Source organism: Chaetura pelagica, unplaced genomic scaffold, assembly GCF_000747805.2.
Source record: "Chaetura pelagica isolate M959 unplaced genomic scaffold, ChaPel_1.0 scaffold333, whole genome shotgun sequence".
Lineage (NCBI taxonomy): Eukaryota > Metazoa > Chordata > Aves > Apodiformes > Apodidae > Chaetura > Chaetura pelagica.
Genome location: NW_009952689.1, coordinates 5,880 through 19,974, shown reverse-complemented (window position 1 = coordinate 19,974; position 14,095 = coordinate 5,880). Strand labels below are relative to the sequence as shown.

Sequence of the window (14,095 nt, the reverse complement as noted above, 5' to 3'; positions counted from 1 at the left end):
GAGACCCGGGCCCGGAGCGGGGCAGCTCCGCAGGGCACCGTCTCGGTAACGGGATGGTTGGAGATCCTTGGGCTGATTTCACACGGTTTGTGGGCAAAACCGGAAAGCTTTGTCCTGAGTAAAACGTGCCACCGGGCTGGTTCCGAACGCCAGGGCTTGGTGCTGCTGAAGGCCACTCTAGATAGGGTTTCAAACCGAAAAATGTGGGCACACGAGGGCTTTTCTCGTTAGTTCTCAAGAACGTTGCAGTCCCGGGGGGTGTGTGGGGGCCGATGCTGCAGCCTTCTCCTTTCAGTCAGTGGTGTCTGACCTGGGGGGTCTTGTCTGGAGTGTTTGGATGTGCAGGTGCAGAGGGTTCTGTGCTGGTACCGTAGGGAAGTTTAGAGATGAGGCTGTTTAACGTGATGAAAGTTACTGAATCGCCACAGGAGCTTCAGCCGGGACAAACCAGCACAATTCCAGCTGCATATTTCAGGCCAGTGCAGGAGGCACCCGAGCCCGTGCTGCCTTGGCACAGGGCATTACTGTGCCAGGCTAAGCTCACAGAAGGAGTTACGTATTGCAGGTAACACTGTCGTGACAAATTCTGGGGTATCTTGGAAGATCTAGTGAAATCATGAGTCCCTGTGAGGCATGGGATGATAACGTACTTGCTAAAGGAGGCGACTGGAGCTGGTTGATCTGTCTGGGACATGGTGAATGTAACTGAAAGAGGAGGGCAAGGGAAAAGAGGCACCAGTCCCAGCCAGACCTGGCAGGTGACTTGTTTAGATCCATTAAATCAAAAAACATGGAGTGAAATTCATTTCCTGACTGTGCTTCTCCTCCCTTTTCTGTTCTCTCACTGCAGCTGCAGATACTGTCATTCGTTTTGCTATGCCAAACAGCCCCTTGTAAAGGAGTTAACTGTGTGTTGTTATGGCATCTGATTTGGGGCAGGAACTCGGATATTGGCCACCCACATCGCAGGGGAGCATTCTGATTGTCTGGATTCATACTTTTTCACCCAGTGAACATTTATTTATGCCAAATGGAACAGGTGCAGGAAGCTAGGATAGCTACAGGTTTCTCTGGGTTATCCATAGTCTTGTTGGTTAATACACTTACTGAATGCAGATTTATTCACAAGATCTAGGTACAATAAAATCATCAGACATCTTCCCCATTAATGTGGGGTAAATGGGCAGAAGCTGAGAGATAAAAGATCAGTTTTTTGGAATGGGTCGTGCTGGTGTTGGAGAAGTAGAGCTCCTGGGCAGTGATTAGAACTGGTTTTCATTCCACAGGGGTTATTACATCCGTGCCCGTGCTGTGGATCACTGTGTTCAGGATTTTCTGCTGAAGACCCAAAGCCACCTGAGGACACAGGTACATTTTCTCTGGGTGTACTGGCACTTTGCACTAAATTTGTGAAAAATCTTTTTGGCACCTTGGCACTGCAGTAGCTTCTTAGTGCATCTGTTGTGATCAGAAGAGCACAGAGGGTCTAACAGGCACTACTGTGGCTGTCCATTTGTGGCTTTGATGTAATGCCTACACAAAATTCTTCTACCTCTTGCAGGAGACTGCCTGATTTTATCATTCTACAGACGATGTTATTGAGTATTTTTCACACCTAGGTGCTCAAGATGCCACCAGATTTGAGTAACTTTTTCTGGTGCTTTCTCTGCAGATCCTGTCTTTAGGTGCTGGCTTTGACTCCTTATACTTCCGTTTGAAGGACATGGGTCTGCTGCACCACACTGTGGTATATGAGGTGGATTTCCCAAATGTGGCTTGCCAAAAAGCTACTCTGATCCAAAGAACAGAAGAGTTGTCAGCACTGGTGGGAGATACTGGAGGAGAAGGATTAGGTATGATATTTATGAAAGGTTTTGTAGGTACTAAGTGTTTAGAAGCAGCAGACATAGCTTCAGCCTTTAAAAAGTGAGACATGATCATAGAGGAACTACGAAGCTTGTTCAATTCCTGACAAAAATTGGTACAAATAAATAATCCATAAGCACTGGAAGATAACAAGATGATGTACAGCTGTTGGGATGGATTTCTCAAGAGTAGGTTGTATCAAACCAAGTTCAGTTTGTTCATGCTGGGAAGTGTGGACTGACACACAATAGGGAGATAAGTAAGCTGCTACTTTTAGACTGTAATAATCAACTTAAAGACAGGTACAGAGCTACACGCAGAGCACAAGGCTCTGGCTCCTGTGAGCAGCTGAACAGGTCTTGGTGAGTAGCTCTTCCATGAGCTTGTTTACTTTCCTTTTTAATCCGTTCACACTTAGTAATTGCAGCATCCCATGGCAAAGAATTCTGTCCATACCAATAATCTTCAAGTGCTTCAACCAAAAGGCAGGTGTCCAAAGGGCTGGGAATACCCTGTTCTCTGCCAGAGGGCGGGAAGTGGTGGATAGACAGGTTAGATGTTGGAATAAATGAGCAGGGAGCGCTGGGCCAGGGCTCTGCAGGAGGTTGTTTTGCCTGTAGTCATGGTGCCTTTGGGAACAGTTGGAGTAACAGTTCTCCAGGCAGTTGTTGGATGGTGCTGATAAGGAGATAAGAGAGTGGGTGATTTCTAAAGGTACTTTCCAGTTTGCTGTGTTTATGATGAGGTTTTGGTTAAATCATGTCATGGTGCTGTAGGTTGTGGTATCCTTAGGGAGTGCAGAGGTGTGCCATGTCCCTGCTCACTGCAGGGGGGTGGACCAGAGGACCTCAAAAGGCCCCATTCCAGCCCCAGCCATTCTCTAATGCTTGCAAAAAATAAATTGGGACTTATTTCCAAGAACAGTGACCTGTGAGACCAGTCCTGTTGTTTGCAGAGAGCTGGTGTGTGCTGTTCAGGATTCCTGATGTTTTTCAGAAATAAAATTTATTTAAAAAACAAACCCCTGGTTTTGTGGTTGTGAGGCAAACCACTAAATTCTGGCAAAGCAATGGTACTTTCTTAGCCTAAAACGAAAGGTCTATAATTGAGAATTCTGAAGATTGAATCTAAATTACAATGGTCCTCTTAAAATATTTTTAAAGTAAATATGATGAAGTTTTCTTGTTATAGAAAATATGACAACTCTGTGAGAAATCTAGGTAAAATCTGCATTAAGGAATAGCTGAGTTTTAGATCTGCATTTAATGGGTCACTCCTGGACACTGTCTGTCTATGGCTCTATTCATGATGGGGATTTTCTTGTAAATGTCCCAAATAAATGGATTTGATGATACAGCCTTGGGAGTGTTGCCTGGGGGTTCATTTCCCCATTTGCCCCTTTTGCTGTCAGTATTGCGTCAGCACTCTGGTGAGATCATACCATTCTTGTCTCTCAGGAGCCATTACCTTTTCTGGAGAGGATTATAAATTACTGGGAGTTGATTTATCAGAGCTGTCTGAGCTGGAGAGAGCCCTGGAGGAAGCAGGACTGGACAGTGAGATCCCCACCCTCTTCCTGGCAGAGGTGGTGCTCACTTACATGGAGAACAGCAGGTTGGTTGAGTTACCCATTAGCTCGGGGATGAAAGGAAGAGAACAGGCTGCTTCGTATGTCCCCTGGGGCTGGGAGACCTGTCTTGTAACTGCAGCCTCAGGGATTCTGTGGAAGGGCCAAACAGCTTCTTATACCGAAGTCGTGATGTGGTCACTGATGTCCATGTGACATCCTAAAAGGGAGGAAAAAAAGTATTTAAAAAAACGTGAAGGAGAGATGTTGAGTGTTTTGTTCTTCTCATCCCCTGACTTCTCAGCTCAGATGGGGAGGAGGTGTTTCACAGGCCCCAGCACAGAACTCTCTTGGCACACCTGCCAGGGTGCTGCAGGCGTGGGGTGCAGGTGAATAGGAGGTGTCCCCATGTCCTGGTGGTTTGATTCCTGAGGCACCGTCTGCTGACAGGTCGGATGCCTTGATTCAGTGGGCAGCAGAGCAGTTCCCTCAGGCATGCTTTGTGCTGTACGAGCAGATGCTCCCCCAGGACCCCTTTGGCCGTATCATGCAGCAGCACTTCAGGCAGCTCAGCTCTGCTCTTCTCTCTCTGGCTCTGTACCCTGACCGCTCCACGCAGCAGCAGCGCTTCCTGCAGAAGGTGAGTACCTGCAGCTGCACCTGCCATGGCTTACCTGGCAAAGGTGGTACTGCTGAATAGTTCTTGTTGTCAGCTGTGTCAGTTATGGACTGAAGCAAAAAGGGCCGAGGCTGAGACTCTGCCTCCTGCAGTAGTGTGACTAGTCCTTTGAAAGTCCTTCCAGCCAACTTGCAGCCTACTTTCTGGTGTGGGATTAAGGCAAGAGACTGAGACTTTTGATACAATAAAGTTCTTAAGAGCTTTACATGTAACAGAGCTATCCTCACCAGAGCCTGAGCTGCTGTTGTTCCAGCTAGGTGGTCTCAAAGGCTCATGCAGGTGGTAAATTTAGGGTCTTTGTTTTCTTGTGAGAAGTGAGTCTCTGTCCTCCCAGAGGTAATAATTTTGAGGGGTTTCTCTTTTAGGGATGGACTGAGTGCAGTGTCATGGATATGAATGAGTTTTTCACCTGCTGTACTCCGGAAGATGAGCAGCAAAGAATGCAGGCTCTGGAGCCTTTTGACGAATATGAGGTAAGCCTCCCTCCTTTACTGTGAACACAGTGACCTGTCTTCGGTTTGATAAGCTGCTGAGGCTTGGTGTTCATGTAGGCCGAAAGGATCTTGAATGAGACAGAGTTAATGCAGAGCCCACAAGCAGTTTCATGTGAACCTGGGCAAGTGGCACTGGAAGAAGATTCTTTTTGGTGTCAGAAAAGCTCCCTGTTCCTCAGTGAGTGGTCTTTCAGGTGACAGTTTTAGCTGCGCAAACTGGTTGGTGGTGTAAAAGGTGATGTAGGTGCTAAAAGTTTGCATGGGCTCAAAGGGCAATTATTTTAATGAAGGAGAAATCCAGAGGATTACTGAGTACAGAAAAATACACCTGATGTAAGGTTCCTGGCTGAAATGTTTGGAGAATTCCTGGTGGGAGTAAGTGCATTTGCCCTGCTCTCTTGCATTTCTGTAGGCTATTGCTCTGTGTCATTGGTTACTAGTTTGATACCAAAACTGGATAGGCTCATGGAGGATAAATCCACCAAGGTTTGGTCTATACAAAGACACAGCTTTCTTGCTTAGAAAATCTCTGAGCGGTACATTTTTGAAAGCTGTAGTGACGAAGGTATTTACTTACTTGCTTTTCTCAGATTCAATGTTAGTCTTCTGATGTTGGCCACTGCTGGGAACAGTGCTGGGCTAGGCTGATCTTTGATTTGGTCACCCTGACCATTCTGAGATTCTTACTACTGTTTGCTCTAAGATTTTGAGGGAGATTGTTTTTGTTTTTTCCTTTGGGCTTGCTGCAGGAATGGCATCTGAAATGTTCTCATTACTTTGTCTTGACTGCATCAAAAGGGATGGAACCTTCCTGGACTCCATTGTCATCCAGTATGACAGGTACAGACTGACTCGTTTTCCTAGTATTCTTTTATCTCATGCAGGCTTCTTTGAGAGATTTTAGGAGACAGCAGAACCCTGGAAGGAACAGATGGGATTCTGCCATCTCTGTAGCTTTCTCCATCCTTGTAACAATGGTTCTGCTGTCCCTAGTGAGGCCAGGGCCTTGTCCTGACTCTGGTGGTTCTGATCAGTTATACTCTTTCAGTTTATCAATAAAACCCTCTGGTCTGGGCAGCTCTTCTTGCTGTTTATACACAGGCCCTGCAGTGCGTGGCTGCAATGCCAGTCTACCCTGCTGCTCCTCCTATTTCTGGGATCTCAGAAACACTCCCTTTTCAATTTATTCCCACTTGGCTCTGTACGTAGATCTCTGAGCCATTCTGTCCTTCCAGCTCCCAAAAGGTTGTGATGTTTTACTTCCTTCACAGTGCTGGACACCACACTGTTGTCCAGCAGAGCACTCAGGAGCATGTCACAAAATTTGTTATTTCTTTTGTAATCCCCTGTGGGTGGGATTATACAGGTAATGGTTCTGTTTCTTAAATGCTTTCAAATCTGGATGGTGCTTTTTTTGGACAGGAGGAAAGTGGTACCATTGGGGAAGAGCCAAGACCAGCACTGTGTTTTCATCATAAAAAGCAGTAGCAGTCCAAGAAGTTCCCACTTTTAGCCACTTGCTTCCTTTTTCAGAAGCAGAAAGTTATTTTTAACCTGTTTCACATCACTGGTCTTGTCAACAGGGTAGCACCACAAGTAGCCCTACCTGCCTTTGAAAGTCAAAGTCTGTTTCTAGGGTGCAGGAAAAGCAGCTGGAAAAGGATAAGCCAGGATGGCATTCCTTAAACCAACAAGGCCACTGAATGCAGGCTGTTGTGTCTCGATTAGATCTGGAAATGTAAAAATCTTGTTTAAAATGTTCTCCTTCGTTCTTGTGCATCAGTCCTCTGTTCTCTCTGCATGGCAGGTCCCTGTGGTGGTGGCCCCATCAGGACAGCTGGCAGTGTCCCTGCAGCAGCCTGTGCAGCACAGACAGCGACTCTGGGCCTGAGGCGCTACGGCCACCGCTCGGTCCTCATCAGACCCAATGTGATCCTCACCACGGGGGGCTTTGGGCAGGAGGGTGGGCAGCACTGCCGCATGAGGAGCTTCCACGTGCTGGCTGAGCATGCAGGCTGCTGGAAAGCTGGCTGCTGGAGAGAGGAAGATCCTGATAGGAGATGGGGTGAGTTCCCGTACTGATGGCAAGGGGGAGGATGATGTGTTTGTGCTACCAACAAAATGATGTATAGTGGAAAAGTGATGTCACAGTGCAGTTATGCTGGCAGTCAAAGAGACCTGCCAGGTCCTGTCCTAGGGTCACACCAATCCCAGGCAGTGCTTCAGGCTTGGGGCAGAGTGGCAGAAAAGTGCCCAGGGGAGAAGGGCCTGGGGGTGTTGGTCAGCAGAGGCTGGAGATGAGCCAGTGTGTGCCCAGGTGGCCAAGAAGGCCACCAGCATCCTGGCTTGTGTCACCATAAGGTGGTGACAGCTGGACCAGGACAGGGAATGTGCCCCTGTTCTGGCCAGTTGGGAGCAGGCACCTCAACTCCTGGGGTCAGTTCTGGCTCCTCCAGGACATGGAGGGGCTGGAGTGTGTCCAGAGAAGAGCAATGGAGCTGGGGAAGGGGCTGGAGCAGAAGGAGAAGGGTCTGGAGAACTTGTGAGGAGCAGCTGAGGGAGCTGGAGGTGTCCAGCCTGGAGCAAAGGAGGCTGAGGGGAGACCTTCTGGCTCTGCAGCTGCTGAGAGGAGGTTGGAGCCAGGGGGGGTCAGGCTCTGCTTCCCAGGAACAAGCGACAGGACAAGAGGGAACAGTCTCAAGTTGTGCCAGGGGAGGTTGAGGTTGGATCTGGGGAACAATTTCTCCCTGGCAAGGGTTGTCAAGGCCTGGCCCAGGCTGCCCAGGGCAGGGGGGGAGTCCCCATCCCTGGAGGGGTTTCCAAGCTGTGAGAGATGTGATGCTGAGGGACATGAGTCAGTGGTGGCCTTAGCAGGACTGGGGGAACAGTTGGACTGGAGGATCTGAAAAGGTCTTTTTCAAACAAAATGTTTTGATGATTCTGTAAATTTCATGGGAAAAAGGCTGGTGGGGCCCCTGGTGTTTTTTGTGTCTCTGCAGACAGGCGGTTGTACCACACCGTGTCATGTCTCTCGAGCAGCCTGGCGCTGGTGGTAGGAGGACGAACATCCCCAGCTCGTGCAGGATTGGGAATGTTGTGGCTGAAGTTCCCTGAGACTTGCAGTGCCTTGGACCCAGGGGACATTACAGTGGAGCTTGTGAACCTGCAGCCTGCTGCTGAAGCAGCTGTTCGGCGCTGGAGACACAGCACAACTGAAGTGATGTTCAGAGGTAAAAAGCCTGGGGAGAGTGGAGATGGCTGGAGGTGTGCAAATCCCAGGGGGAACGGGGCAGTCCTGTCCAGACAGTGAGCAGGATTTCAGTTATTTATGCCATTAATATGTGGTTGATTTGTACCAGAACCTACACAGAAGATACCTTGTGATAGTAACTTTTATGATAGATGAGCTGCGATCTTCTTAGTTGTCTAGATGCAGGGCAGTAAAAATACATATAATTGCATAGTGGAAAACAAAGAGAGTCATTGAACCCCAAACTGGTTTGGGGTGGAGGGATCTTAAAGATCATAGAATCATGGAATGGTTTGGATTGGAAGGGACCTTGAAGGTCATCTAGTTCCAACCCCCCTATATGGTGACCTTGAACATTCAGAAATACACGATATAAGTGGATGATGGAGCTCTTCTGAATGACCACAAACATGAAAAATACAGCTTCTTAGTAAAAATACTGAGTGTTCTATGTATCTTGTAAAAGATCTAGGTACAAGAGTAATTCCTGTTTCTGTTAAATAATTTCTTGCATTTATTGCTAAGAGTGGAAATGTCTGTCAGGTTGCAGGATGTCTTCATGTAAACAGTGTATAAAACTTCTGCCTGGCTGCACTGATTTCTCTCTCTGGCCAGCTTCTCTTCCATGCATACAGAAACTTCTGCTTTTGTGACACACCAAACTCTTCTGTTTTCACCTGGTTGTCTTTTCTGTAGGGGAGAGGTACCTGTTTGTGTACGGTGGCCGCTCTGCTGAGGAGCCTGTGCTGGGGGACTGGCATTTCCTTCACGTTCCAGGACTTGCCTGCACTGTGGTAAGAACTTGGGAGGCCCTGGGAGTAGAACAGGGGATGCTGTGGTGGGACTGTACTCTCTGCCACCCAGCCAGGATGGCCACCCAGCCAGGATGACAACACCCATGAATCAAGGGGTCTCTCTAGATCAGCAGCTCTTGTCATTATGAGTGATTTTAACTTCCCAGACATCAGCTGGGACCATCATACAACAGACACAAAGGAGTCCAGGAAATCAATGAAGCATGTTGAAGATGCTTTCTTGGAGCAGGTACTAAAAGAACCAACTAGGGAAGGTACCCTCCTAGATTTGTTGTTTGTAAACAGCAGAGGACTCATGGTCACAGTGGTGGTTGGTGACTCTCTTGGTCACAGTGACCATGAAGCAGTTGAGTTGCAAATTGTTGGCAACAGAAGAGCAAAACTTGGGCACTGGACAGAGAGACTTGGAGGTGCTGAGGGCACTAGTAGGTAAGGTTCCCTAGGAATCTGCTTTTGAAGGCATTGAGGTCCATGAATGCTGTTCACTTGTTAAGAGCTGTCTCAGGAGCCTGGGAGGAGGCAATTCCAAAGTATAGGAAGTCAAGCAAGCAGGGCAAAGGCCTTAACGGTGTGTTCAGGTATGTAACCAGGAATGTTACCTGTGAGACATATTCCTTACCTGACATTTTTTTCCTTAGAGCTTGCACTCCAAGTTTTCTTTCTGCACATTAGTTCTGTAGTCCAGCATTAATCCGGCTCTGTGCTTCGAGCCACCCATCACCTTCTTGGCTGTTACTGCATTAGTCTGTGTTCTGTAAACTTGTGGTTCTCAGGTACCTGTTTTGAGCAGAAAGCAGCATACAAGAAGGCAAATAAAGTTAGTTACCTCTAATAAATGTGCAGAAAGAATACCCTCTAAAGACTGAGCAATGTTAAATGTACTGAGGTTCAGCGAAATACTGGAGGTGGTGCGAGCCATCCTAGAGGAACACGTGTAGGTTGGGTCTTTTGATTGCTCACTGTCATGCTTACTCTGTCCCACTCCAGCAACTCTTCCTACCCCAGAATGTTACATCCCACAGGACATGCAACAGGAGGAGACCATTTAGGAACCTGGACATGAAGAAGACACTTAGCTTGGCAGACTTCAGCCCAGCCTTGTGTTTCCCCAGGTTCCAGTTGGGGGTCCAGTGCCAGAGAGCCGTCACTCACACAGCGCCTGCAGCTGGAGCGGGGGAGTGCTGATTGCAGGGGGCCTGGGGGCAGCCGAGCAGCCCTTGGGGTCCGTTTTCTTTCTGAGGGAGCTTGAGCATGGCTTTGGGTGGCAGGCAGTGGAGACTCACCCTGCTCTCATCCCCAGGTAAGCTGGGATGCTGGGCAGGGACTCTGGCCTGTCTCACCTCCCTCCCTCACTCCTGGAGCTCAGTCTCCCTCTGGCCTGGCAGGTATTCCCACACGGCACACGTGCACGAGGGGAGACTTCTGCTGGTGGGAGGAGTGTGGCTTCACTCCCCCGAAGTGCCAGGTCTTACCATCATTGACTTATCGACTGGTCTTTGCTTGGACTACACCATTGATGCGGTAAGTGCTGAAGTTCTTCTTTCAGGGTAAACAGAATTGTGTGAAGACGGGACCTGGTACCTTTAAAGCTCTTCCCTGAAGCAGAGTAGGGAATGCAAAGCAAGGAAATTTGAATGGAATAAACTTGTCTGTTCGAGGTAGCGTCTAACTTAGAAGGGCTTTTACCAGCCCAGAGAACATATTAGTGTGAAGAGAGGAAGAGTCTGAGTGTGTAGAGGACAAGGACACAGAGCTGCTCCATTCCAGACTGGGAGCAGAACTGAGATGGGCACAAGCATAAGAAATTCAGAATGTGTGTGGAAGAAGAGAACAGATCAAACCAGAGCCTCAGTCTTTATGAAGATCTGTGGTATAATTGCATAAAAAACTTTGTGGTGGAAATTGCTGTGTATTGCAGCTACTGCCAGAAGTACAAGAAGAAAACAGCACAGAAATACTGGAAATTCCACTGGAATATAAGAAAACATTTTGCTGTAAAGGTGGTTGAACACTGAACAGGTTGCTCAGAAACCCTGTGGTGTCTCCATCATTGGAGGTACTCAAAACCTGACTGGGCAAGGTCCTGAGCAACCTGCTGTGGTTGAGCTTGCTTTGAATGGGTCGTTGGACTAGATGATACTCGGGTCACTTCCAATTCTGTGACTCCATTCTATGATTCAGTGAAGAACAATCATACAGGTGATGTCACATTACAGGATTTTAGTGTATTCTGGGCAAAACGTAGTCTAAATCTGTGAGTAGATCTCATCTGTGATAATACTGCCAGGAGTATGAGGCAGACATGGACCTGTTGGAGAGGCTCCAGAGGAGGCCACAGCCATGATCCAAGGGCAGCTCTGCTGGGGAGACAGGCTGAGAGAGTTATAGAGTCATAGAATGGTGAAGGTTGGAAGGGACGTTAAAGATCATCAGGTTCCAACCTTGCTGCTATGAGCAGGGACACCTCCCACCAGCCCAGGCTGCACAAGCATCATCCAACTTGGCCTTGAACACCTCCAGGGAGGGACCATCAAAAACCTCCCTGAGCAACGTATTCCAGTGCCTTCCTACCCTCATGGTGAGAAATTTCCTCCAGATGTCTAACCTAAATTTTCCCTCTTTCAGTTTAAAACCATTACCCCTTGTCCTATCACTGCCCTATCTGGTGAAAAGCCCCTCCTCAGCTTTCCTGGAGCCTCTTCAGGCACTGGAAGGTGCTCTAAGATCTGCCCAGAGCCTTCTCCAGCTGAACAGCCCTAACTCCCTCAGCCTGTCCACCATATCATGTCATTCTGGAGACCAGTATGTTGTATGGGACAGTGTCAAACACCTTGCACAAATCCAGGTAGATGACGTCAGTTGCTCTGCCATTATCCACCATGTCTGTAGCCTTGTTGTAAAAGGCCACCAAATTGGTCAGGCATGATTTGCTCTTAGTGAAGCCATGTTGGGGTTGCTTAGCCTGGAGAAGAGAAGGCCCTGGGGAGACCTTATTCGAGCCTTTCTGTACTTAAAAGGGACCTACAGGAGAGATGGGGACAGATAGATGAGTCCAGCGCAGAGCCACAAAGATGATTAAGGGAGTGGAACATCTCCCTTATGAGGAAAGGCTGAGGGAGCTGGGTCTCTTTAGTTTGGAGAAAAGGAGACTGAGGGGTGACCTCATCAATGTTTACAAATACGTACAGGGTGAGTGTCAGGAAGATGGAGTTAAGCTTTTTTCAGTGATGACCAGTGATAGGACAAGGGGTAATGGATGCAAATTGGAGCATAGGAGGTTCAAGGTGAATATCCGAACATTTTTTTTTTACTGTGAGAGTGACAGAGCACTGGAACAGGCTGCCCAGGGAGGTTGTGGAGTCTCCTTCACTGGAGACATTCAAAACCCGCCTGGACACGTTCCTATGTGATGTGCTCTGGGTGCCCCTGCTCTGGCAGGGGGGTTGGACTAGATGATCTTTCAAGGTCCCTTCCAACCCCTAGGATTCTACGATTCTATGATCCTATGATTCTATGACTTGTTAGTAGGACTTGTAGTGATAGGACAAGGGGTGCTGGTTTTAAACTGATGGGGGAGATTTATATGAGATATTAGAAAGGATTTTTGTACAATGAGGATGGTGAGACACTGGCCCAGGTGGCCCAGAGAGGTGGGATCCCTGGAAACATTCAAGGCCCGGTTGGACAGGGCTCTGAGCAGCCTGGTCTATTGGAAGATGTCCCTGCTCACTGCAGGGGGTTGGACTAGATGGCCTTTAAATATTCTACCCATCCCAAACCATTCGATGATTCTATGAGGAAGTTTCTGTTGCTTGACAAGTTTTTATTTATCTTTTGCATAAAGAAACAACTTTCTCCAGATATCTGTGCATATGGATCCTGTCCTTGGTGAAGCTCGAGATTGTGACTGGTCTGGTTTTCACAGCAAGCAGTTTGTTTAATTTAGTTTTCTTACTCTCTGTAGCAGAAGTTGTAAGTGGTCTGGTGTCCTTCAGGTAAAACTGGCTGATCTTGTTGGCTAGTGGTGAGGGTGGGTGCAGTGATCATAAAGTTGTATCTGAAATAATAGGACTTTTTGGTTTGCATTGAATAGGTGGGTGCAGATGGGTTGGTTGCTGCCTTTGCTTGTGAGCTGTTTGCTTTGACTTGGCCAAAACTCTGAAGGCTTTTGAACCTGCTGGTGCTGTGCTCAAGTACTGATGGAGCTGCACAGAGAATGTGTATGAGACCTGAATTGTCAGTGACTTTCTGTGCAGGTCTAAACATTGGTGTGGCAGGTTTCATCCCTGTGTTGGCAGGTGACAGCACCAAACCCACTTTCTCTGTGATTGAGAAAGCCATGGATCCATTAATGATGGGCAGATATATCTCCCAATCACTGTCCCTTAACCAAGAATATAGACACTGTGTTCTCTACTTGTCTGGTTTTGCCCACGTTCTTGGGTGGTACAGTGGACTAAATGGTCCTAGATGGGCCCCAGCATGCCTGTTTTTAACTTGCTAATGAAGGTACCATATGAAATATCTCTATAGAGTGTTGTGTGATGTTGTTGAAGCCCCATATGTTCAAGATCTCATTTTCTTTTTTAGGAGCATCTTGAGTGGCCATTAATGGTGCATAATCACAGTAGTGTCTTTCTGCCAGATGAGAAGGAGTTGGTGCTTATTGGTGGTGGTGGGAACTGCTTCTCCTTTGGGACACACCTGAACCCAGAACCTGTCTCGTTGAACCTCAGCAGCATCCTGACCAAGCAGGGCTAAACTCGATGATCCCCAGAGGTCCCTTCCAACCCCTAACATTCTGTGCTGCTGCATGGTGGTGGGCAGCTCAGAGCAGCACAATGTTCCCACAATGTTGTATATCCAGAGTGCATTTGGAAAGGTGGGATTAGGAGGGAGAGTTATGATAAGGGGTTGTTTACCTCATCTGTTTATTTGTACTACTCTTTGTGTTGCTGTAAATAAAGTCTCTCAGAAGTAGCTCTGGTGACAGCAGTAGTCCTCAGAGGTGGCGTGAGGAACAGTGCTGTGCTCAGAAGGGATGTGGCTTTGCACAATGGTGACTTGGAGGGACAGTGAAGTCACCAAGTCACAAAGCAATTGGAAGTGTCCAGTCAGGCATCATTGAAGAAGTCAAAGTAGGTGTACCTAGGTCATATTTGGATGTTTCAGAGGGTCGTGTCTAGTCTAGTTACGACAAACTCAGGCTCCTCTGCTTCTTGCTGCCAGCAGCTCAGCCCCTGCTGGCCAAATCCCTTGCTTGTTTCCCAGGTTTCCAAGAGGAGCAGGAGGGTGCTGCTGTGTAAGCCCAGGGCTGAGTCTTGCTGCTGACACCTGAACTCCTGTACCTGGGAAGGTGCTGGGGGAGGATACTGCTGGGAACCCAGTGAGCACAGGGTTCAAACTAGGGTGATGTTCTTGAGA

At 47.9% G+C, this 14,095-nt stretch overlaps 1 protein-coding gene across 1 annotated transcript in view; it reads left to right on the top strand.

Annotated features, from left to right (window-relative positions):
• Positions 1-13,432, top strand: part of LCMT2 (leucine carboxyl methyltransferase 2) — a 41,235-nt gene extending 27,803 nt beyond the window's left edge. The window contains exons 2-13 of the mRNA XM_009993812.1: positions 1,287-1,368; positions 1,673-1,853; positions 3,324-3,480; positions 3,884-4,073; positions 4,478-4,585; positions 5,356-5,446; positions 6,414-6,671; positions 7,606-7,836; positions 8,553-8,650; positions 9,784-9,971; positions 10,057-10,192; positions 13,262-13,432. Coding sequence (XP_009992114.1) covers positions 1,287-1,368; positions 1,673-1,853; positions 3,324-3,480; positions 3,884-4,073; positions 4,478-4,585; positions 5,356-5,446; positions 6,414-6,671; positions 7,606-7,836; positions 8,553-8,650; positions 9,784-9,971; positions 10,057-10,192; positions 13,262-13,432 — 1,891 coding nt within the window. The remainder of the gene's footprint in view (positions 1-1,286; positions 1,369-1,672; positions 1,854-3,323; positions 3,481-3,883; positions 4,074-4,477; positions 4,586-5,355; positions 5,447-6,413; positions 6,672-7,605; positions 7,837-8,552; positions 8,651-9,783; positions 9,972-10,056; positions 10,193-13,261) is intronic.
• Positions 13,433-14,095: the final 663 nt, after the last annotated feature.